We start from the raw sequence: 27,220 nt of genomic DNA on the forward strand, positions 1-27,220 counted from the left end.
TTTCACAACAAATACAGAATTATAGTTCCATGTGCGTCTAGCCCCAGTGCACCATGGTCCGTCTGCTCCTGCTGCCACCAGCTACATGCAGATCAATGTTTGAGGAGCCATGCAGCAGCAGAGGAGTGTTGGTGCTGCCTCTCTCTGTGGGCCGGCCTGTTATAGTGTCAGGTCTGGAGGATGGTTGGCCTGTTGGGGAAGTGAGGCTGCTGTAGGGAGGTTGTAGGCTCAGGATGACCTGACAGCAGAGATATTCAATAACTGTCTTCACCCCAACTACCAGCAGAGATGGAGAGTTATGAATATGGCTTCAACCTTTCACCCGAGTGAAGCTTCCCACTAAAACATATGGAGGTACAGAGAGGAGTTCACTGTTCAACTCCATCAGATTGATATTAACCCTGGACAGAAATGACAGAATATAAAAATAACTTAAAAAAGACACAAAATGACCAAAGAAAAGACACAAAAAAGACACAAAATGACTGAAAAAAAAAACACTAAATTACTTTAAAAATGACACAAAATGACAAAAAAGACACAAAATGACAAAAAAATACACAGAATTACCCAAAAAAAAAAGACCATAAATTATTAAAAAAGACAAAAAATTACCAAAAAAGACACAAAATTATTTTAAAAAGTAATTAAAGGGACCTTCCCTGTGGCCTTTATGGTTCTTCGCCTTTATCGGGCGAAGAACCGTATTTGGTGACATCAGCGGATATCCAAAATAAAAAATAAAAATATTTAGAGAAAAAAGTTGCAAATTTACTTGAATAAAATGGCAAATCTACAAGAAAAAAGAAAAAAGAGATTTAAAGTGGCAAATCTGTGTGGAAAACAAGTCACAGGAAAAAAAAGCTTTAAATCTCATAAATCTCATAAATCTGCACATTTTTTCTCATAGATTTGCCACTTTAATCTCATATATTTTTTTCTCAAAATATTAACCCCCTCCCCCGAGTCCGTTTTTTTTTTACACATTCTGGCTGTATGTATTATCCTCCAATATTCTCTAGGGTTGAAATTTGGAATTTGCAAGTATTTCAATGAGTGTCCTATTAAGGGTTAATAGCTGGTCAAATGTAATCTCAGCCATATAGGGTTAGGGTTTGACCCTAAGTGTCATACCACTTACCTACCTATAACTAATTTGGCTGGCCAGTTAAAACACGTTAAAAAACTTTAAAGCTGTTTTTCTCAGTTTTACCCCTTGCGTAGTTACTGCAGTTAGACTTTGTAGGGCAGAATAGTCTATCAAACCCTGACTCCTTGGAAATATATGTATAAAATCCGAGAAGTTAAATATTCTTGTACAGTACAGATATTGTAGCAGTATGGATGGATTATGATGGTACCAAGCACTATGTTGCTAAACTGGACTGATGCAAAGTATCTTATTCAGAGCTGAAAACCCACTCACTTGTAATAATAAAAGAAGCCATTTTTGTTTGTTTTTTTGTTTTGTTAATGCATTCTTCCAATAGGTCTTTGCAGCAGTGTATCTTTGTGCTTTTGAAACATTTTGGTGTTTTGGTTAAAAAACAGTTGTTGAAAATAAATGTAAATATTGAAAGAGGGAAACATGTCCTGTCTCCTTAAAGTCTGAATCTAACAGAACACTATCTGAACTCTAACCAAATGCTGCAAGTCTCCTAAATATAGCCATAAAAATATTCATGCTGTCTTTGTAGACATGAAGAGAAATGAAGCACATTGTCAGTGTCCCAGGTGGCAATGAGGAAGGACGATGGGAGGTTGGACTGTCTTTTCTCATCCTACCACTGAGAGGGGCAACACTGGGATCGATTCAAATGTTGCAAAATCTGCCAACTGGTGGATAATTTCAGTTTATTGTAATAAATAGACCTATGAAGTCTAGTATCAGGAGTAATAAAATATATATGAAAATAAATATATAATATATATATATAATATAATAAATATATTCTGAAAGAAGAAGAAGAAAGGTTGCAAGGTGGGCCAGGTCCAAAAAATATGGGTATGTTCTGAAGAAAAACAAATCTTGAAGGTTTAATCTGAGTGTAAATGACCTGCTAACACTTTTTCAGTGAATTTAAAACAGTATCATTTTTATTAAAAGGCTTTTCAAAATTTCAGTCAGGAATTCCCTCCTCAAATGTTATCGCCCCCAATGTCAATTCATTTCTTCAGCACTGACTTTTGACTAAAGCATTGTCACTCTGAAGCAATATTTCCTCTTCATATTTACTACATTATGCTTTAGAGTATTCGTAAAATAAAAAGACATATTGGAGACTCCTGTTAAAGATGAATCTCTCTCTCTTTCTCTTTTTCTTCAGTCACTCCATGCAGCAGCAAACCAACAAAGTCATCACCAGCACCAGCCAACTGGTGAAACAGCTCTCTGATATCATCACTGGCTCATCACGGGTATTTATCTCCTCTTCCTCCCTCCTTCACTGTCATTCTGAAGTATAAACAGAGGATTAAACAATATTGGAGCTAATTAAGGCTAATCTTGTTTTCTTGCACAGCAAGACCGTCTGCACCTGACCCGACTAAAGACTGAGCTCTCAGAGTCCGTGCAGCGCTATGGGGACCTGCAGAAGGTATTCTCAGAAACCACATCTCTTCATTTGCTTTCAAAAATCCAAAAAATTATTATAATAACTGAAACATACGTAGATGCAGATGCTCTACTGACAAACTTGTACATATACATATACATATACATATACATATACACATACATAAGTGCTACACTGTTAAAAAAAACTTTCGTTTTTATGGTGAAAACCAGCAGCTGTGGTTGCCAGAACTTTACCTTAATCAATACGGTGCAACATTTTCTAATATTACATTAAAATGATATTAGCACTGTTGATTTCCTGTTTAAGATTGCCATTTTATTCCATATTTTACCGTAAAAAATAAAAAGTTTTCCCATCAAAAGAAACACTGTTCTGCCATATAATTGACAAGAAAATACTTTATAAATGCTGCATAAATTAAAGATTTTACCATTAAATATTACAGTATATTTCTGTTAGAGATATGGTGTTTGGTACATTTAACAGTTTTTTTTACAAAAAATAGATGCAAAAAATTACAGTGATGGATCATGTATATATATATATATATATATATATATATATATATATATATATATATATATATATATATATATATATATATATATATTTTTTTTTTTTTTTTTTGTTAGAAACATGGTGCTAGTGTATTTTACAGTGGAGTAATTTTTTTTTAAACTGTAAAAAAGTTAGTAATTTTGTGTCTTTTTTAAAATTCATTTTACATCCTTTTTTGGTAATTTTGTGTCTTGTTGCAAACACAGTGCCAGTGTATTTAACAGTGGACTCATTTTTTTTTTTTAACTGTAAAAAAAAACAACAACAACAACAACAACAACACTGTTTTGGCTGATATATACATTTACAGTGTTTTATTGTTACTCAAACTGAATTAACCCATTTATCATTTTACGTCTTTTACTGTCATGGTTTAGCAGTTTTTCACCATAAATCTACCGATGTTTTTTACAGTGTAGATGCAGATGCTCTCCGAAAGAGCTGTCCATATCTTAAGTGCTACTTGTTGCACATGCATGCAGAAATAAACAATGACTGCTTTAATAAGCACGAACAAAAATAACATAATTTTCTTCTCTTTCAGAAAATTGCAGAGCGCTCAAGAGCCTTGCTACCTCCAGCACAGAAAGACATGAAGAAGGTGAGGGTGAAAATCTCCCCTTTGTTTCTCTGTCATTCATAAAGAACAGGATGATGAGATGGCATTTTTCTGCTCAATTGCATCCTTACAAAGGCCTTTGAAGCTCTGTCTGGTCTCCACCAGTCTGTTATATTACTGCCGACTCCATTCATCACACCCAACTCTTATATGCTGCATTTTTTTCCATCTGAATCTAAATTGGTTGCTGGCAACAGTTTATTTTCCTTGTGTATTGCCTGTGAAGCCCAAAGATAGAGACTGGCAATCAGTAATTGTGTTTAACAAACAAAAGTCAATTCTTATTACAGAAACACTGGATATGAATGAATACTTATTTTTGATGACTAACACAAAATTATCCAACATATTGATCTGTGTGTGTGTGTGTGTGTGTGTAGAGCCAACAAAGTAATGAATACAGCAGGAAAACTTGTAACATATCTATAAAGTTAGTCTGTCCTGTAGGTGTGGACTGATGTGAGGACTCATGTCATGCATGGATTTAATTTCTTTTTCTCAACTGCTTTCTTTCACCTGTGTAACAAACAACTAACCCTCAGTGTGTGAATGAATTCTGTCGTGGCAATTTTAACAACTGCACTAAGTTAATGGGTGAGCTGGCTAAACACAAAGCACTTTATACTCTGTTCAGCAAGTTTTATTAGCACATTCGTGTTCCATACACCGCACAATCCCGAATGGCTCTTTCACAATACAACAAAGTCCCGTACACCACTCGACTTATATCTGTTGTATTTCCCAGCATTGATTCTTCAGACTCAATGCGGCCCTATCTTCCTGCCCTATGCATCACATCAGGACAGAGCCCACTGGTCTACATGTTCCCCTCTCTCATGGTGTTATCATTGTTAAGTTCACAGAGTCAGTTCCCACAATGCCTTGTGTCTTTAATACCAAGTAGGTCGACGCCTACCTCATGTCCCACCATGCAGGAAACACCACATTTCCTTCACAATTCCCAATGGTGGCAGGTGGCAGCGTTTAGGGTAGCCTCTGCCAACAGTATGAATGTGTGTGTGAAAGGGTGAATGAGTCAGTCTGCAGTGTAAAGAGCTTTGAGTGATCGCAAAGAGACTAGGAAAGCGCGATATAAGTGCAGGTCCATTTACCATTACTTGTATCATTTAACCCATAAGAACCCAGACCCATTTATTCTTGAAAGAGAATGATGGGGGATATACCACAGACCAAGTGGACCACATAGAACACATTCATGATGTTTTTTTAAATACTACCCCTAAATGTCAAAGATCTGTGATGTGATCATATATGTCACATTGGGCGTTTATGGTATTATTTTTTATGATTTTTCTTATTTTAATATAAATAAACTTGACACATTTTCTGCTTACAGAAACACAAATTTGCCTTTTTCTCTGCATCTCCACAACATATATTAATTAATTGTGACATTAATAGATGTGTTCAACAACACATTCTTTTTCAGATTTGTTTTTAAGTAACAAAATAATAATAAATCAATAATAAATTAAAACAAATAGCAAACTAATAGGGTCAAATGCAATAAAGGACATCCTATTAACAGATTAGAATTGTAAAATGGGTTTAAACTTAGCCTAGTAACAAAAAATAAGCTTTTTGAAATGAGCTACTTTTTTTTTAGATTTCTATTTCCAGTCACAGCCACATTTTGGAGAGTCACATGACCACCACACCAGGTGTTGAGTATGTGTCGCTTAGGGATTTAATGAGTTTAGGTCAAGCATAAAGCTGAATATGGGAGATTATAGAAGATTTAAAGTGTTTGTTAGAACCGTGCCACCATAGGTTCCTATGGGTTAAGAGGAAACTATACGATAAGTTGAGCAACAGACCAGCTCTCCTGTGTCTCGTTCAGCTGTACTCCAGTGAGGAGCAGCTTTGAGCTCTTCTGATTGAAGGACTCATCTTGAACAGCATGTTGCTGCTGAACTGAATAGAAAATCATTTATAGTTCCAACTCCTCAACTTGTTGGACGGTAGCAATTCTGTGAAGAACCATTCTGCCCACAAAGAGCCTCTAAAAATCCATCCTTTTTACAGAAGGGTAAGTGGTATTTATTAAGGTTTTATGTCCCTCTGAAGGCATATTATCAAGGTCTTTTATACTGCCATCGCTAGAGGTAAAGGGCTTTTGGGTAGCGAGCAGGATGGTACATTATTTAAATCTGCAACCCTCAATGCATAGCAGCAAGTTCCCTAATCAGTGAGTACATGGTGGAAGAACATTTATGAAACTCCTGCTACATCCAAGCAGTGGCAGTCAGAGCAGAGTCATTTCTGCTGTACAGGATGTGAAAAGCTTTTTCAGTTCATGGACAGCAAATGGTGAGAGGCGTCCAAATGTTTGAAATGCCATACATATGCATTTCGAAAAACATTTTGCAGATCAATGCAAATGTTATTGACTGCTTTCCACCCACGTCTTTAAATCCACGTCATCAGAGTGATCTTTGAGTAGCAGGAAGCAGCAGGAAACTGGAGAAACTGTGTGAACTTTTTAGCAGCATGTGAACTTGTGCAATAAGGTGTCAGAATGATTGTCTTGAGACTCTTTCCCATCTGTCTGATGCACTAATATATTCTGGGGCATTGGCGGTGGTATGTATGTGGAGGAGTGAGCACGATGTGGCAGAGTTAGTTGAGTTGGTGAGTCAGATTGTGGCCAGTAGACAGAGCTGTGACTCAGCCTGGTTGGTCCTTGATTTCTGACCCACACTGACCCTCACCATGGATTCACTGTGCACTCAGCCACACAAAGGTGGAACACATTAGCAATGCAAAAAAGTCAACAAGCCCTTTCTCTGACTAAACATTTCTGTACAGATTTTACATGGATGTACAGTCTCTGTTTACCCTGATATTTATCTGCACTAAGCCAACATGAAATGTTCAAATGTCAGTAGCTGACTGGACCAAATGGACATTGAACTTCATTCAAATGTCAGTTCTTTAAATCTGAAAATAAACCCAGTTTCATTTGATCTTTTCATTGCATTAAACATAAGCTCCTTATAGAAATATGATGGAAATGTGGACTCTTTCAGTCAGTCCTGTGGTGGCTACAGCTGGCTCCTAGTGGAAGCATTCTGGTTTCTATATATACTGTACTCTAAACATTACTGACAGTCATGTTGGAGTGGGCTTTTGTTCATTTCTGGATTTCATGGAATTCAGGTGCACTGTAAAAAAAAGTGTGTCTAAAAACAAGATGAAATCACTAAATCTGAGGGAGATGATCTTGCTGCATGGACAGATAATTTACCTCGACAAGATTTCTTAAATTAAGATTATTAAATCTAGAAATAATAAATAATATATAAATAAATAATAACTCTTAAAACAGGATAAATAAAAGCTGCAAGCAGCGATGAACTGGCCCGAGCAGAGTGACCTGATGATTATTTGGTTCTTACCAAGATAAAAAACCTTTAGATTTAGAAGTGTTAGATCATTTATCTTGTTTTAAGAGTTATTTGTCAAGTTGTTATTTGTCAAGGTAAATTATCTGTCCATGCAGCAAGATCATTTCCCTCAGATTTACTGTTTTATCTTGTTTTTAGACTAAACACCTTTTTTGCAGTGTGGGGAACAAAAGAGGTGGAACACAGTGGCTAAAACCACAGATCACAGCCATTGTCTGACAATAACTCAGATTTTTATTAACTTGTTAACTTGTTAAACAACGTGGTTTAAGAGGTTGTCTCTTGGCTCCAACTCCATTCTTATGTCTCAGGTTAATTAATTAACAAGTTAACTAATTGTAAACAATCATCTACAATAACAACAATAATTTTCTTTCTCCACTGGAACCCCAACAATATCAGCCCAGAGCCTAAACTCTAATCATGATCATGGTAGCTGATGGTTCTGAGATTGAATGATATCCAGTGTGCTATTAGAGGTGGGAACAAGCCTTCCTGTCCCTGTCTGTGCCCACCCTTGGACTTAATATTCAGTATAGGCTGGTGCTATTGTTGCAGGTCTGACTTCTGTGTGCCAGTATGTCTAATACTTAATGGTTCTAAGTTCACTTTGATCACATGGCATGTTGCAATCATCACAGGAGAAAAATGTAAGTGTAAAAAAAGAGTATGACAAAATCTAAGAAATGACACATCATCCTGTTGCCAATGTTGGTGTTCTCTTTTTTGCACTGCAAAAACCAACTGACACAAAATGAGAAATAAATAACTAGAATTAAGCAAATGCATGCTTGAAACAAGTAAAATGATCTGCCAGTGCAATGAGTACATTTTTCTTTGTAAGAATTCTTTAAGTAAGTAAAAGTATCTATGAACTGGAAAAACAGACAAATGATGTCTGAAAAGCCCATTTAACTGCTGTTTTAACATTCTAATTCACACACAAATAAATGGTAAATGGACCTGCACTTATACAGCACTTTTCTAGTCGCTTTGCTACCGCTTCACCCTTTCACCCACACATTCATACTGGTGGCAGAGGCTACCCAAACAGTGCCACCTGCCACCATTGGGAATTCATTCACACACTGATGAACGCAGCATCAGGAGCAGTTTGGGGTTCAGTATCTTGCTCAAGGACACTTCAACATGTAGGCTGCCATGGTCAGGGATCGAACCACCAACCCTCCGGTTGGGGGGCAACCGCTCTACCAACTGGGCCACAGCCGCCCCACATACACTTTTAAAACATGTTAATTTTTTTTTTGTTATTTTCATTATAACTTGTTGATGTTATACATATGTTTTTTCTATTATCAGTTTATTACGTTCGTATAACATTTTAGGTGGAGGCTTCAGATAAGCCCCTCCGGGTTTTCTGCCTCTCCTGGACTTTACACTATATGTTACCTTTGTCATTTTATGTCATTCTAACTGAGCAAATAAAATAAACTTAAACCTAATGACCTTACTGTTACCGCTGTACTTACTACCATTGTAAGTACAACCCAATCAAACCCAATCTAATGTTTGTGTGTTTGTGTGTTTGTGTGTGTGTGTGTGTGTGTGTGTGTGTGTCTGTGTGATGTCCTCCAGAGTCCTCAGTCCCCGTCCACTGAGCAGATGGAGGAGGGTCCCCTGTTTGGAGAAGCAGTCAGTCCAGAGGGAGGAGCTCAGGCGTTCCTGTCTGAGATCAGTGAGGAGGACGTGGAGGTGCTTCGCCAACGAGAGGAAGCCCTGCTGCAGATCGAAGTAAGAGCACTAACTGTTCAGCTTTATACATATATATATTATACTATATTCATGTCATCTGAACAACTGGACTGATCACACAGAGACCTGTTGTCAGGTACAGCACAGATCAGTTGGTAACTGATGAGTAGCTTCACAGGAGCAGCTGCTGTTTAAAAATCTTGGTCAAGGGCATCTTGCAATTATGCCAAACTCTTAAAAAAAAGAAACCTGTCCAGGCTTTTACAGCTGCCACCGTCTGTACAGGTTAAGCTTGATTCATGTTATAATGATGGTGATGAGGGACAATGTGCCCCTTGGTACACACACTTTAACTTCCTCCCTTCCTGTAGTGCATCAACTTGCTGTTGGGTGAAAACTGCAACTGAACTCTTTATTTTTTTAATGTTTGAGATTAAGATAGGTTGTCTTGCTTCTAATAAAAAAAACAGATTCACACTGACACTCTTCCCTACAAATATGTACAGAATATTATATTTTGTCATAAACAGAATTATAGAAAACCACAAAAAAAATATATGCAGGTTAATCTTCTTCAAGGTATGCTCATTTAAATTGCCTTACAGATTCTAGAACTAGAAAATTTCCTCTGGGGAAATTCTGAAAGGGCCACGGGGGCTACTGCCGGTGTGTGTACACTATGATGAGATTCTTCAGAGATTTATAACTATGCCCTTTAACCCCAAAATGTGTGTGTGTGTGTGTGTGTGTGTGTGTGTGTGTAACTGTAATCACATCAAAGGTCAAAGGCAATCAGATCAAAGCAATCAACAAATTTAACTGACACCTGTTAATGTTCTGGCTCAGTGACAGCAGAGGTGGACAGACTGGAATTTCTGGCCTCGAACAGAAAGCATTTCTGTCAAAACCATAATACCTATCATTGATCCGACTTCACTTTGAGCGTCCTGAGTTCTTCCTGAACGTCTACATATGTTTGTTTTTTTAAGAAAAATGAAAAAATAGCTTTGTTAGAGCGATCTGAAAAAACTGTTACATCTCCCTTTTTTCAGAAATCTTCCTGCATTTTTAATATGGGAGCCAATGAGGCTGTTGGTGCATGTTGGTGGCGCATCTGCGCGTCGTACGCCCAAACTATAACTCTGACAGCTTTACCAGAGGATTGTGTTACTGGTTATTGTCAATAAACCAAGAAAATTACCACAGTCATCTGTCAATGCTCCATTGATGTACAAAAGCAATTCAAACACATCACAAGTCAGAAAGAATTGAGAAATAGTGTTCACACAAGGGAGTACAGTTAGCTCTCTGATCCCTTGGGTCTTGGGGTCTGCACCCACAAGTCAGACAAAATTGCTGTCCATCTCCAGATATATTTCACACATGTCCCAGAAGCCAAAGAAATTGCCACTCACAGTTGAATTGCCCCACTCATGTATTCCCTGCCAGTCTAAAAAATCCAAACCAGCAACTCTGCGATTATAAACCTGTTTATTGATATTCTCTCAGGGCCCCATTTACAAAGCTGCTTGCACCCTGTGTCACATGAGAAATGAGAACCTGTTTTTTCATGTGCATGGCCTACAGTCTTATACACTACAAATAATTTTTAAAAAACTCTCGCCATTTACCTTAAAACAAGCAGGTAAAAAATAAATTCAAAACACTTGCAAGAAAAAAAAAGAAAAAGGAAATACAAACTAGTTGTTTTCTTCAAAAATTGCCTCCCAGGAGGCCGGCGCATGCCAAGTTAGAAACTAGAAACTAAGAGTCTCTGTCTTCTTCCTGCACCTCCAAAAGCTTATTAGTATTTTGTCACAGTACCCACATGCTGCTTCAGGATATTGAATGCTACCCAATTACTAAGGTGCTTATATAGACTTGTTTGTTCCTTTACCTGGGTAAAGTGTGTATGGAATCATAATTTTGCCAGACTACACTTTGGAAACCTGCATGAAAAAACCCACATTTTTCTGTAAAACTGTAAAATCAATGCTTAAATATCTAAACTTTTATTCAGAAATAATTCTGATGAGGTCAGCCCTGCTGTATGATGTGGAGTGATGAGGTCAGAGCCTGAATGACAAACACTGAACGCTCTGACTGTGAGGTGGCAGTGTTAACTAGTGTTGGGACAATGAAGCTTCGTCAAGCATTTGCTTTATTTTTTGACCCCACTAGATGGCGGTCTTGGCTTAAAAAAGGCTTCAGCAATAGTAATTGAGTGTGTTTTTTGCCCTTTGTTGAACAAAGAGCACCATCTCTTGGACTCTGTACATAAAGCAAAAGCTTCATTGTCCCAACACTACTGTTAAACAAGTGGCAAACATTAATCCTTGACATATTCCATACCTGTCAAGTATCCCGTTTTGGCCGGGACAGTCCTGTATTTTACCCTTCTTTCCCACTGTCCTCCTGTATTAGTATTTTCCCTTAAATCTCCCGTATTTTAACCATAGACTGTATATTTTAACCGGGCCCGGGCGGAGTAAAAAAAAAAAAAAAACAGAGCGGGCAGCCCGGGTTTGAAACCGGCTCGGAGCCCTTACCTTCTGTCTTCCCCTTTAACTCTGGTGTGATGCCCCAGTCTAGGGGCCTAGAGCACAACATGAAAAGGCCCCAACTTCCCCATCTCCCAAGTAGCCACAAACAAAGATTAGCTTGAAGATCAGTTAATATTTATTTACCGTAAGAACTTAGGTAAATACATATATATTCTTTGACTTAGGGGTGGACTAAAACCAAAATAACAAACAAAATAATACTGTCTTAAAAATAAGAAATTCACCTGAGAAAACAAATCCTTACCTCCCTACCTACTTAAACAGGAGAAAACCAGAAACAAAACCTGGCAACCCACCCTTACTGCTCAACAAGGGAGTTATATCCAAAACCACAAACTAAAGTGTGACCGGTTGGGAGACGAGGAGGATGAGGAAATGCCTGCTGCCACCGACGGCCGCCATCTTGGCTCCCTTTATACCAGGTGGTTCCAGCTGCAGCCAATCCCAGCGCAGGCGTGGAACCTCTCCACCAATCACACTAAAAAAAGAAAACAAAGACAAAGGGCACACATACAAAGGCAGTTTGCAAATAATGACCACAGTCATAACTCTCTCTATCAATAAAGCTATAAAATGCCCAAAAATATCTTCCAAATGAATAAATAATGGACGTAGTCACCGTGACATCACACATAGGGTTCTGACGAACTGATTCATCCAGGTGTGTCTGATTATTGTTGTTATGACAACTGAGGTCAGACACACCTGGATGAATCAGTTTGTCCAATAATGGCAGACAGGAAACGAAGGAGCTGGCTGAAGTTCAGGAAGTAGTGCAGCTGTGCATAAAGTCAGTAGCAGTTTATAATGGTTGACATGTGGTGATTTTACCTTTCTTCTACAACTGTCTATAAATGTAAGGGAGGCTGGAGCTTGGTTGGGGGGGTGGGACGGCTCGCGGCGGGCGACGGAAAATTTCCCTTATTTTCAAATCAAAAACCTGACAGGTATGCATATTCAACAATAACCTTGTCCCTTTGAGTTAGCTGACTGAACTGGCCTTTCTCCTTTTGGCCACTTGAGGGCAGCAGAAACAAGTTGTAAACACAAGACTGACATATCGTCACCTTTTAAAGGGGGTGTACATCACATTCAGAACAATACTATAGCAGAATAAGAACTATTCTTTTCTGTAAACATGCAGTAACTATATACTATAGAGTAATGGTTTCCTCACAGAATGAAGTCACACTCCCTCTGTGTGTGTTTTAATCTGAACAAACAACTATAAACCTGCACTGTTCTGACAGGTGTTGAATTTTTTATCTTTATTATGTAGGCACGGTAATACCTTTAAAATATGTGCACAGTAACAGACAGTAACATAACTGTGTGAGTGTGTGTGTGTGTGTGTGTGTTCTTGTACTTACCACATACTGAGGACCGGCATGAGTTTTTAACCAGCGTCTTTTTTGGGAAGTGAGGACATTTTGCCCGCTCCTCACTTCATCTTTTCTTAAAAAACCTCCTGAGGCTATCTAGAGGCAATGTAAATGCTCCTCTCTTGTTTTATCAAAAGTCCCTTCTTGAATACCAAAATGAGTTTGGGATCCTCCGAAGTCTCACCGGATTTTCACACACTTTTTGCTCGTGAGCTCCCCCTATGGTCTAGTCTGGTATTCCAGGTGATATAATATTAAATTAACCTTAAACATCAACAGTAGCAGTAATATGCTTCTGATTAATAAAAAACACAAACCGTTGTTTTTCTCAAACTTTTAACAAATGTACAGTTTCTTAGTGCCACCTGCTGTTCAGAAATGCTTCATTTGTGTTGCTAGGTGGCCTAGAAATGGTGGTCCTCAGTTTGTGAGTCGTTTTACTCGGTCCTCACTAGGCTGCAAGTACAGGAATGTGTGTGTGTCTGTATGTGTGTGTGTCTGTATGGTCTTGACAGAAATCCTAATGTCTAAAGTTGAGCAAAATCTACTGATGAAACTTTTGAAATCAGACTGTGAAATACATCATGGACACCCATGTGGCTGAGTCCAGGCAGATAAAGGCGAGACCATGGTGCTTTAGTCTGCTTTTAAAATGACAAACCTATATGTGGCAGTCCAGCGTCTGCCATCTAGAGGTTTGAAGACTAATGATAATGTTTTAGGAGCACTTTACAGCATAATGAAGATGTATCTCTGTGCCCGGTTGGAGCTGTCTGAACTTCATCAACGTTCCAAATCGGCTAATCTCACTGCAGGAGCTGAATAGGAGCAGAAAAAAGGAGGAACATCAATCTCTCCCAGCAGAGTGACACACAGTGAAAGAGCTGCGGCGGGAATGACAGCTTCATTTCAGTGCAGCCAGTGAGATGGGCCAGTCAGATGTTTGGTGTTCAGACAGTGCTTTAGTCATAGCAGCATGGATAAATGTCATAGTCAGCGCTCAGGCAGGTGCTGAGGGGTTTGATGTTGTTCCTTTGGGGACAGTGATAGTATCTGACAATGTGCTTTTTCACCTCCATACCACCCTCTCTCCTTCCTTTATACCACTATATCAGCAGTGTTTGCTGTAAGTCTAGACACACCTCACTGTTCATCACTGCTCTCCTCCCAGAAGACCAGAGAGCCTCGTGTCTGTCATTGTTATCAGCTCTGATGTGTTCTCAGGTTAATTCTGCTCTCCTCAGAGACCAGATGTGGCTGTGAACTTTAGCTGCAGCTGCTTACTGTAAGGAATGTTCTCTATGGGATTACAGAGTTTATTAATAATAATAATAATAATAATAATAAACCAATAATTAAGAAGAAATAAAAAATTATATATATATACACATAACATATGCACACATATATACCTGAGGACCTGAGGCTGTATGTAATGTAACTTGGAGCCTCTGACGTGCTTTAAAAGTGATCGGTAAAATCTTAAAATCAATCCTAAAACGAACAGGGAGCCAGTGAACACCAGAGTAATGTGCTGTCGTCTGTTAGAACCAGTAAGAGGCCGAGCTGCTGCATTCTGAGTCGGAGGCGAGAGAGTGATTTGTGGTTTATGCCTTAAAGAAGTGAGTTGCAATAATCTAACTTTACAATGCCAGTCCAACATCACATCTATACCACATTGTGTTCTCTGAGTCCTGGTGAAGGCCGGTCCTGGCCAACATGGCAACACTTTCCTGAAAAGCACCAATACAAAAGATAGTGATAGAATAGTGATTTTAGAAGGCCAATCATTAATCAAATCAAATGAGATATTTATGCATTGTGAAAAATAGTACATCATTGGCTCTCAAGCTTTTTTCATTACATGACACCATGTGATGCTTCCTTTAACCAGGATCCTGTCTCTGGGGGAAACTACTGGCAGCCCAGTCCTCTTGAATATGACAAGCACGTTCAAGTCAATTATCCTGCAGGAGGAATATGAACTGCACAGCAGCCTGGTGCTGTTCTTCACTTCTGCATCAAGTGGACACTGAATTATTTTCAGCAGTGTTTTTCTGTCATCTGTCTCACATGCGTCTCAACGAATGGAGATATTTCAGTTGTATTTATGGCAATTGTCCATACGTATTGGACTCATGTACCTTTGACCTGATGCTGACAGTGAAGTGCAGCTGTGACTCTTCTCAACATGGCTGAAGGTGAAGGGTCAGTGCTTGGTGTAGCAGGTAGATCACCTTTGTCGTCTTGTCCTGAAGAATGAAACAACACGCTCAGTGCCCATGGTAAATGTAATGTCTGAATAATTTAACAGAATGCAGGTCTGTGTAACAGTGGGCTTCAACATCTCTAGAAAAGCACTAAATATATTCAGCCAGTGGCAGACTCACACTGTTTGAAAATAACGGTGAAAATAAAAAGGGCCCATTCTGCACAACATGGAGCCACCAGCAGCAAGAAGCTAAGATGCTTCATGAAATAGTCCCCATACTTGATTACGATTAGCATTAAGTTAAAGGAGATCCAGATCAAATAATTATTGATATGGTATTGACAATTAAAACCATTGAACCAAACCATCTATGGGGGTCTGGGGGCATGCCCCCCCGGGAGAAAATTTGTACATTTTTAAGTAAAATGCATCAATGTTGTGCATTTTGAGAGCTAAATGAGAACAAAAACCTCACATAACAATTTGCACAGTTTGGTGAAACTGTATTATAGAATCGTTGTTGATATCCTACTGTGACATTTTTGTATCACTTCACATAATTTTCTTCACTGGGATTCACTTTATCGTGTTTTCTAACTTGGAATCTAATTGTGCTTTTCGACCACGGGGACAGGCAGACTATTAATCTGCTTTTTGCTTCATTATCCATTAGGGATTTCAGTATGACTCGATGTAGCTGTTGGTCGTAGCGACGCCACATGAAAGCAACAACTCTTTCACATTCCTGTTGGTCGGCTTCCAGAGAGGCACCATGGAGGCACCAATCTGCAAAAATAATTGAAATTGTCTGAGTTGATCACAATCGGTGAATTTAAATCGATGCTAAAGGATAAATAAATAATTTCCCTTGGTCAGTGTGATGCTCCGTATGAGTCTCTACTGAGGCTCCTTCACTGTTGTTGTGATGGCTGGATTTGTTTTTTATTGTATTTAATTCTTCATGTTAACTGTGTTTAAATGTTGTAACTTGTCACTTTTTATGCTGCTTTCTTGGCCAGAAAGAGATTCTTCTAATCTCAACGAGACTGTTACCTGGTTAAATAAAGAATATAAATATATATATATATATATATATAAATTAATATATATACCAGACGGGCAGAAGGGCACTCATTAAGGCACATTATCGAATTTTTGTGCACTAGAGGGCACATCACCATAATTTATTGTATGAAGGGGCACCTTCAAGGGCACCCACTAATTTTTTGCATGTGTAAAGGGCGGCCAATAAGGCACTTCCTCTAGTTTTCACCACTCTAGAGGCACTTTAGCACACTTTTCTCCACCACTGTATTCAGCTAAATGTTTGTAATTGTTATCATACCAACAAACCCAAAGATATGTGTGTGTGCCCCAGCATCATACCAGTGAATTAATATTGCAACCATATGAAGAGAATTTAAGTAATTATTATTTATTCGCCCTGTCAAAGACTGACCAATCGAACCAAGATAGCTGGATTAGAATTAACAAAACATTTGCACTGAGTGCCATCATGCTTAGCTGTATACATGTAACCATGTTTGCAAAGCGTATTTCATTGTTGGATGTATTGTCCTTGAGTATAGTTCTGTCATTTCACATGTTCTTACAAGAAATATTCAGAATATTACCATCCAGCCTCTACAGCACTTTCCCCTGCAGACTGTCACCTCCCAGCTGCACTTTATATGGTTTGGCACAGGAGATCATTTCATCAAAAATAAATTCATAAAAAAAAGGGGGAAAAAGGCAGGGCATGACAGAGGACAGCTTTCAAGGGGAATCTGAATACAACACCTGGCCCAGTAGAAAGAGCCGAGCGTGTCTGTCCTACCAATGCGTCCTGAGGACGATCTATCCATGATTTACCCTTGACTGGAGACAGGTATAGTGGGATACACCACTGATAAATCATCCCACAAGACAAACACTACAACTTTACACCATCAGCAGAAAGTGGTTTATTAGCTAAACCATTTGTTATTAACCCCTCAAATCACAACTATTGATTTTCCTTTCTTATCACACTGAAGCTAACAGTACCATGGCAGATCACGTCCTGCTTACTGGCTCATAAGAATAACAAGTGCTCTGTGAAATATAAGTGTTGATATTCCACTCAAACAAAATTTTCCACTAAAGCGTACTAACATAGGCTGCAGGTTCTCCTAATGAGGGACACACTTTACATGGTAAATGGTCTCTTGTAATTTATAATACTTCTAACAGCGTTAAAATATCCTGCAAACAAGCTCTGACACTGCTGGAATTTAATTGAAGTAGAGGTAAAAGTATTAAGATAACTCAATTACAGGTTTTAATTAAATAAACATAATTACCTTTATTTCACATGCAACGTAAAAGATTGAGAGGACTGATAAGTAATTAAGTTTTAATTAAAATATAATAAAATGGAACGACATCAAATAAAGCCACTTTTGTCTTTTATTTCTGCCAGCCAAACTATTAACAGCTAAGTTTGGCTGCAAAAAATTCTGTTGTTTCCGTGCAAAATGAGAAAACTTCTCACTTGATTTATTACCTCAGAAATTTTTTTTTAGGACAACACTATGGTCTCAATCACTAGTAAAAGATATTCTTCAAGACCATTTATTATAATAGTTCTAACTAGAAAATTTCCTCTGGGGAAATTCTGAAAGGGCCACGGGGGCTACTGCCTACTACTACTATGATGAGATTCTTCAGAGATTTATAACTATGCCCTTTAACCTCAAAATGTGTGTGTGTGTGTGTGTGTGTGTGTGTGTGTGTGTGTGTTTGAAGCATGTGTGAGCATGTGTGAGGAGTGTGTGTGCTTACGCGCATGTGTGTGTGTGTGTGTATCTGTAACTGTAATCACATCAAAGATCAAAGGCAATCAACAGAATTAACTGACACCTGTTAATGTCCCGGAACATTGACAGGTGGAATTTCTGGCCTCGAACAGAAAGCATTTTTGGCAAAACCATAATACCTATCATTGATCCGACTTCACTTTGAGCGTCCTGAGTTCTTCCTGAACGTCTACATATGTTTTTTTTAATAAAAATTAAAAAATAGCTTTGTTAGAGCGATCTAAAAAAAACTGTTCCATCTTCCCTTTTTCCGAAATCTCCCTGCGTTTTTAATATGGGAGCCAATGAGGCTGTTGGTGGTGTCGGTGGATCATCTGTGCGTCCTACGCCCAAACTATAACTCTGACAGCTTTACCAGAGGATTGTGAGTAAGAAGACTAATTTTCCTACGTTTCTATGTATAAATTATTTCTGTAGAGTGGAATTTGCGGAGCGCAGTTTTAAAATTTATTTTTTGACAGTTTCTTCTCTCCCTCTACACTCTGGCGATGATGTCACACACTGTGACACGAACATTCCGTGCAATACACACCCATTATAATCTCAGAATTTCTCCAAAAATGATCATGGTCATTGAACAGGGATTGATAAAAAACTATATGACCTATCGAAACGTGGATTAATACACCGATACACAAGACTTGTGTCTACTGTTTAAAGTTTAAATGGAGTCTCTAGGTGAAATTATGCTGGAGAAGTAGACATTTAAAAATCTCCAATTATTGTTCTTTTTCGCTCATTTTTTGTCGGCCGTCCCATTCACTTCAATGCAAAATTTTGTGCAGTTTTTCGCGACTTACGTTCTTACATCGCGAAAAATTTATATTCTGTAGAGAAAAGTAATAGCACACCGATCCCGATCAAACCGCACGTTTTGATGTATAATTTGTCCTGCAACTCTTCAAGTTGTAGGACTAGTAGCGGGACGAAATTGCGTCCGGAAGAGGAATAAGAAGAAATCCACAGTATAACAGTAGTGCAGCACTGGTCCCTACAGATATTGCTGTAGGGACCAGTGCTCTGTGCGATTGCCCCGAGGCCCTAATAATGGCCCCATTTAGAAGAAAATAGAAAATAAAGAATTGCATGATTTGGGGCGTGGCTACCTTTGATTGACAGGTTGACAGGAGGGAAGCAGAACAATGCGTATCCACGGCAACGTGTCAGATCAGTCAGTAATGTGGCCCAGTCTGAACAGAGCCATATCCGATTTGGACACTTGCTAAAAACAGTGTGGACAGTCAGCCCTAAAAATCAGATTTGAGTTTGAATCTGATTTGAATCAGGTTCGCCTGCAGTCTGAACGCGGCCTTAGGAACACCGCTTGTGTGCCAAAACAGTCCAAGTGTACACAGATATTCACTAATACTAACAGGAGTAAATGCCATGCTGCCTCCATCCTCCTTATTTAGAAAAGACAGAAGAGAAAGCAGGTTGATTGTGAGCAGACTGTAACCTCGAGTGTTTCCAGCTCTGTGTTCTTGCTGCCCTTCAGGCCCTGCTGCTGGCATCACACTATAGTATTCAGGCTGTTGGGTCCTTGGGCTACTGCCAGTGAGGAAACATGATTTTACATATATAAACCGTTTATTCAGTGAGGGCAAAAAAGAGATGTCTCTCATGCAGTCAGTGTGGGAAAAATGTCATCGTATTTTTCCTCCCCCCTTTTCTCACCAGTAAGCGTGCAAGTAAATCTGCTTAACGGTTTTTCTGCTGTGGCAGTGACACTGTGTCCTGTTGCCCGATGCCTTTGGGCTTGGGTGGGAGATGTGGGGAGAATTTCATATCAGCATTAAGCACACTTATCAAGGAGAGTGGGAATGGCGTGGGGGGGAGGGTGAATGACTGAGCATGAGAGAGAACAGCAGATAAATGTCTTTGTCCAAGTCACTTTGATCATCCACATCTTTATATAACTATGTGTGTTATAATAAACAACATCAACCCTTCTTATACTTATTTGGACGAACATGCCAAACACTGCGCTGTCATTGGTCTTCTGATTTAAACTAGGACAACATGGCAGGCATTCTTCAAACTGTGTCTCTGATTTCAGTTTTGTTCAGTTCCTTTATCCAAGAAATCAGAATTTTAATATAAATAGAGGGCATTGCATTTACAGAATGTTTATCAGTGTTCAGATAATGATTACTTATCTTCATATAAAGGAAACCAAAACAAACAGTCATCATCCAAACACTCCCCACAGTTCCCTGATTGGTCGCGTCTCCAGCTGCTGCTGCTGCGTGGGCTTAATTGGTTTTCAGTGGATGTTATAACAATGTGAAATACCACAACATGTGACACAAAGCTAATGAAAATATTCATCAGAGCTGCTGCTGCATACAAATATACAACAAACATTAAACATCAAAAATTATTTTTGCATTAATACTCCTCCCTGTTGCCTAGAATACCTGACTTAAGACTCATATGTGAAAAGTTTGATGGAAACACCAAAATTTGAAAATGCACTGTAACGCCTGCGAATGTAATAATGCCCAAAAATGTAATAAACCACAAACGTAATAAAAATCTGCAGCTTTTAATGTAATAATCCCACGAACGTAATACATTTTCCACAGACGTGATAGCCGCTGCCGACTAGAAACGTAACCTACCAAACGTACCTACAAATGTAATTACTACTATGGTGGCTGTGGCTCGGTTAGTAGAGCGTTCATCCAGTAACCGGAAGGTTGGTGGTTCAATCCCCGACCATGGCATTTAAATGTCGTATCCTTGAGCACGATAATGATCATAAACATGGTGATCTTGAATTAACCAGCATCACTAACTGTGCACAGAGTGTCCGGCGCTGAGATCGCTAAGTGTAGTACTGTACTGTACTCTGTACTGCTACAGAGCTAACTGTTAGCCTGTTAGCACATACACACTGTACTGCTACAGAGCTAACTGTTAGCCTGTTAGCACATACACACTGTACTGCTACAGAGCTAACTGTTAGCCTGTTAGCACATACACACTGTACTGCTACAGAGCTAACTGTTAGCCTGTTAGCACGTAGCCTGTTAGCAAATACACACTGTACTGCTACAGAGCTAACTGTTAGCCTGTTAGCACGTACACACTGTACTGCTACAGAGCTAACTGTTAGCCTGTTAGCACATACACACTATACTGCTACAGAGCTAACTGTTAGCCTGTTAGCACATACACACTGTACTGCTACAGAGCTAACTGTTAGCCTGTTAGCACGTACACACTGTACTGCTACAGAGCTAACTGTTAGCCTGTTAGCACGTACACACTGTACTGCTACAGAGCTAACTGTTAGCCTGTTAGCACATACACACTGTACTGCTACAGAGCTAACTGTTAGCCTGTTAGCACATACACACTGTACTGCTACAGAGCTAACTGTTAGCCTGTTAGCAATTTGCAGACTGGACGCTAAGGGATTAACATCCCCTCCAGCTGCAGCTGGGAGAGACTGCTGCAGGAGGACTGTGGCTTCAGTTTGAAGAAGGTTTTTCTACCCAGTATTGGGTATTTTTTCACAATGCAGTTTCACTTTTTTATTTGATTTATTTTATATTTTTTACAGCAGTTACTAAGTGGTACAATTATATTAAGTACACTTAGTATGACACACATTACAACAATCATTTCAGAAATACTCTCAATAACTCATCTACACACATTACACTGTGAAAGGGCTAGATGTCTTTTTTTTTATAGCAACACAGCAATTTCCATTTTCTTCCAACTCATTTTTGAAGTCGTTTTCAAACACTACAGTCAAATAGTGTAATAATGCAAGAAGTCATGTATTTGTGAGCTACTGGTGAACATGAAATCACTAGTTTCTACAGGCTCAATTTTCACAAATGGCTTTGTTTATATCCAACTAATCTCAGAAAATCTAAATTAGAAAGTCATTCTGTAATTAAGAATTTTAGTTTTTGTCCGTCGCATCTTAGGTTTACTTGAAAAAGTACCATGAAAATGTACACAGAAAATGACTAGACATAACAGAGGGTCTGAGTTTATACATACGTTTATACATAGCAGGTATTTAGAGAAACTAATATTTCCCCCCTCCGTTTTCAAAAATAACATTGTGCACACAACAAAACAGTTGTCATTTACATCAACCTGCATAAATACGCCGTCGAGCACCATTACAACTATGCCAAACCTATTATATGGGTGGCAATGTAGGGAGAAGGATAAAGCCATCAGCCAATCAGAATCCTCAGAATCAACAACAACCAATAACACGAGCGACTTCCTGTTCCTTTCTAAACAACTAATAACTAATTTGCCTCTGCTCCTCCATATAGTATAGCAGTTGTATTTTCAATTTCAAACAGACCAAACGCGTTCGCACAAACATAAAAATGAGTTCCACCTTAACAGCATCCATGAGCCAAACTAACTGTGAACAGGGCGCTCACATGACGGGAAGCATTTTCTGGGCGTGAGGACCTAAAACCCTGTTTGTTTCTCCCAGCTGACACGACAACACATAACTGGAGTTTTCCAAATTCTCCACTTTGCCCAGCGTTTTTAGAAATAATCATTTTCTGTGATAAAAACGGGATTTTCGTGTAAATGAGAGGCCAAACCACATGGAAATATCTGCGTTTTCCCTTGGTGTAAACAGGGCCTGACTTTGATTACCAAGCAGCTGCACTACAGGATGTTCATTATGTGTTCTACCACTGGAACATGTTAACAAGGTATGTTCTGATGTCCCTCTTTCAATTAAAAAAAGCAAATGTAGCAGGTCTCTGTCCTCACTGCAGCAAAGAAATGCCACATAGGGAATATAATTATGTAATGAAATGCTTCTGCAGGTTAGTGGAGGTAACCCTTGGATGTGATCTAGGGAATCATGAGCTCGGCTACATCCCAAACCAACATGTGTGATTGACATGTGACATGTGAAGGTGAGGATGGATGGAGCAGTCACTTCCTGTTGTGAAGGAAACAGTCAGATATTTGTTCTGGCCCGATGCCTGTTGTGTGTTGAGAGGATATTTTGTCAGGAACGATCTGAATATGTGTAAAGCAGCTCATATGTATCTACACACTGTAAATAAAGGTGTTTAGTTTAAAAACCAGATCAAACAGTAAATCTGTGGGAAATGATCTTGCTGCATGGACAGATAATTTACCTTGACAAGATTTATTAAACTAGAAAATTTCTAAAGAAATTTTGATTGTGTGCTTGCCTCTGGACCGTGACTCTCGTGGCTTATCAAAAGGGGCAGGCATTAAACAGGGACTTTCTGCTGAATACACTGACACCTCGTACAAGTCTCTAGGACAAACGGTTCACTAGTTAGTAAAAGGGGGCGTGGCTAACAAAGAGGGGCGGGGTAATCAATCAGCAGTTAAACAGGGACTCTATCCTGAGTTCACAGACACTTCATATAAGTTTCTAGGACAAACGGTTCATTGGTTATGAAAGGGGGCGTGGCTAATCAAAAAGGGCGGGAATTTCTGAAATATTGTTATGTATAAGTAGTTAGTGTGCTTTTGCAAGCAAGCACACAAAACTAGAAAATTTCTAAAGAAATTTTGATTGTGTGCTTGCCTCTGGACCATCATTCTTGTGGCTTATCAAAAGGGGCAGGGATTAAACAAGGACTTTCTGCTGAGTGCACTGACACCTCGTACAAGTCTCTAGGACAAACGGTTCACTAGTTAGTAAAAGGGGGCGTGGCTAATAAAAAGGGGCGGGGTAATCAATCACCAGTTAAACAGGGACTCTATGCCGAGTAATCTGACACCTTATACAAGTTTCTAGGACAAACGGTTCATTAGTTATGAAAGGGGGCGTGGCTAATCAAAAAGGGCGGGAATTTATGAAATATTGTTATGTATAAGTGGTCAGTGATGAACCATCATCATGCTTGACAAGTTTGAGGAAGATTGGACAATGTATGGTCAAGCTATAAGGTCTCATGTTTTATGAAGTCTGTTCACTTAGAGTAAACTGACAGTTATCAGTTAGAATGTCTGTGTTGGAGGAGGGAGGGGGGAGGGGGGAGGCTTTGGTAGCTAAGCAACCACGTGGCCAGGTGGAGTCGACCAATAAGAGCAGAGCAATCAACTGAAATTAACTGCTGTTGGAGACAGTTCCGCAGACAGAGGTGGACAAACTGAAAATTCTGGCCTCGAACAGAAAGCATTTTTGGCAAAACCATAATACCTATCATTGATCCGACTTCACTTTGAGCGTCCTGAGTTCTTCCTGAACATCTACATAGGTTTCTTTTTAAGAAAGATGAAAAAATAGCTTTGTTAGAGCGATTTTAAAAAACTGTAAAATTTTTTGGGGGGAGAAATCTTCCTGCATTTTTAATATGGGAGCCAATGAGGCAGTTGGTGCGTTTTGTTTGTGCATCTGTGCGTCCTGCACCAAAACTATAACTCTGACAGCTTTACCAGAGGATTGTGAGTGAGAGGACAAATTTTCCTACGTTTCTATGTATAAATTATTTCTGTAGAGTGAAATTTGCGGCCTGGAGCGCAGTTTTCAAATTTATTTTTTGACAATTCGTTCTCTCCCTCTACACTCTGTTTGATGACATCACCACTCTAGACTCTCCATAGGGTTACATTGGGGGGATTTTTTGACGTGTTTTTGCCCAATAATTTGAATACCGTTTGTCGAAACCCTTATAATTATAGGGTCATTATAGTCATAGCACACTGGTCATGGGCGAGCCGGTCGATTTGATACCTTTTTTGTGTATGTGCGGCCAAAACTCTGGGAGGAGTAGTCGACGGAAAAACAACACGGAAGAAACGGAAGATTAAAAATAAAAATAAAAATAGTCCCGGTGAATAGTAGTTAGTGTGCTTTTGCAAGCAAGCACACAAAATAAGCCCACGGAATAACAATTACTGTGCTTTTGCAAGCAAGCACACAAAATAAAAAGAAGTAGAATAAGCCCGGTGAATAGTAGTTAGTGTGCTTTTGCAAGCAAGCACACAAAATAAAAAGTAGAAATAAGCCCGGTGAATAGTAGTTAGTGTGCTTTTGCAAGCAAGCACACAAAATTAAGATTGTTAAATCTAGAAATAAGCATGTTGAACGCTGAACCCTCTGGAGTCCATCTATTTATTGAAAATACATGTTTACTTTTTACAGTCATAACTTAATTTATATATAATATGTAGACAAGAATGCAAGTTGAAAGAGCATCATAGTAGCTTTCACAGTGTGCCATTTATGATTCTAGACTTTAGAATTTACATGCAAATAGACTGTTCTGTAGTTTTATTTTTTTTCTGCTATTTTTTGTGTGTATAAATGGTAAAAAAAAACAAAAATGTACATTTCCATAGACACCGGTGTCTTTTGTTTGTATTTTGGGTTCCTGGCAGCTTTATACTTTGTTAATTAAAATAAAATGAAAAATCTGACCGATAACCAAATTTGTGTAGAGAAAATGCATGTTATGTAAGGACAGACTGAAAGATGCTAAACAGAGACAGAATTAATGAAGGTTTAAAATAAGAATTAAGTCTTAGAAAAAGATACATTTTATAACACTTCTAAATCTAAAGTTTTTTTTTTTATCTTGGTAAGAACCAAATAATCATCAGGTCACTCTGCTCGGGCCAGTTCATCACTGCTGGCAGCTTTACTTTATCTGGTTTTAAGAGTTAATTTATTATTTTAAGTGTTCAACATGCTTATTTCTAGATTTAATTGATTCTTAATTTCAGAAATCTTCTCAAGGTACATTATCTATCCATGCAGCAATATCATTTCCCTCAGATTTACTGTTTTTATCTTGTTTTTAGACACCTTTTTTGCAGTGTTTGCCTGTGCTGTGGGGTGAGAGGATATTTTGTCAGGAACCATCTAAATATGTGTAAAACATTCGTATCTCCAGCATCTGAATCAGTGTTGGAGCACTTGTCTCTGTTGCAGCTCCTCTCTCTGTGATTTAAACTGATAAGATGTCTGCATTTTTACATAAAAGTCTTGCTTTGTTCAATGTGAGTTGATGTTGGGCTGCAGACTGATCTATATTCAGAGCTGATTGGGAGCACATAGTTGCACTGAGCTGCTCAGCATATAGCAAAGACACATTTCCCCCGTTGTGTGCTATGGGTTGCCAGTATGCAGCATGAACAGGAGGGACTAGAAATGACAAGCGTTGACAGGCGATGATGACGAAGTGGCCTAAGGAGAGTGGATACGTCACTGAACAGAGTCACATCACAGTTGACATGACAGAGTCAATGATGTTCTCCCCAACCAGTCCACACCTGAAACACAACAACTACCTCTAGAACCTCTAGAACACAATACAGCACGTTGCTCTGTTGTCTTCTGTTTGCAATGTTCCACAGATATACTCTACTACTACGGCCGGAAGAGAGAAAAAAATAATGAGAGGAATTGTTTTTTTTTATTATGCAATTAAAGAAAAAAGTCAAAATGTCGAGAATAAAGTCAGTGGCGGTTCTCCAGGGGCCTCCAGGGGCCACTGCCCTGTGAAGAAGCCTTTGGCCCCTGCTGTGGCCCCTGTGTCAAATTAATAATAAAAAGATCAATTTATAACGATGGACGACGGAAAAATTCTGACCTATTTTTTGTTCAAACAATATCTCATTGTACACAAAAGGAACCCCGAATGTGTAGATTGTATAATAGTTTGATTGTGCAATAAAAGCTTGTATTATCTATTTGAAAGATCATTCTCACTGTACTGCACTTTCAAAATAAAAAAAGTAATTGTGCACAAAAATGAGAAAAGTCATTGTCGTACAAAAATAACTGTCTCATTGTTTCAACCAGTGTGTTTGTAGCTTCCAAATATAATTAAATTTGATTTTTAAATAAGCTAAAATAAAGGTTTTGAATGCTTAAATATCATCTTTGCTGCCTCTGATTAAACACTGGCCCCTCCTGGCCCCCAGTAACACTGGGATAGAACCACCACTGACTGGATAAAGTTGACTTTTTGTGTTCTGTAAAGTTGGAAAAATATTCACAGATTTATTGTTCCTGTGTCAATAAGTCATTAGAGCAACATTATTTCAGAGCAAGGACTTGTCTTAACATTATCACCAATCAATATAATTTGGGGTTTGCAAAAAGAACAAAATATGTTGTTAAACACATTCTGGCTGCTTGCTGCTTCCCCTCCTCCTCTTCCTCTTCTTTTCCTTTTCCTGCCCCCACAGGTCACAAATAGAAGTCTGGATAACTCACAAATCTCATAAGACAGATTTTTAACACAACAAGATATATCGTCAAGATTAGTCTCACGAGATCTTGTGTGACGAGATCTCGTCATACTCCTAATTATCA

General features: G+C 38.8%; 1 protein-coding gene across 1 annotated transcript in view; it reads left to right on the top strand.

Annotated features, from left to right (window-relative positions):
• The window catches only part of tsnare1 (T-SNARE Domain Containing 1), a 231,775-nt gene that overhangs the window by 108,628 nt on the left and 95,927 nt on the right, over nucleotides 1–27,220 (top strand). The window contains exons 5-8 of the mRNA XM_059338826.1: nucleotides 2,328–2,418; nucleotides 2,523–2,597; nucleotides 3,682–3,738; nucleotides 8,781–8,936. Coding sequence (XP_059194809.1) covers nucleotides 2,328–2,418; nucleotides 2,523–2,597; nucleotides 3,682–3,738; nucleotides 8,781–8,936 — 379 coding nt within the window. The remainder of the gene's footprint in view (nucleotides 1–2,327; nucleotides 2,419–2,522; nucleotides 2,598–3,681; nucleotides 3,739–8,780; nucleotides 8,937–27,220) is intronic.

Source organism: Centropristis striata, chromosome 8 (assembly GCF_030273125.1).
Source record: "Centropristis striata isolate RG_2023a ecotype Rhode Island chromosome 8, C.striata_1.0, whole genome shotgun sequence".
Lineage (NCBI taxonomy): Eukaryota > Metazoa > Chordata > Actinopteri > Perciformes > Serranidae > Centropristis > Centropristis striata.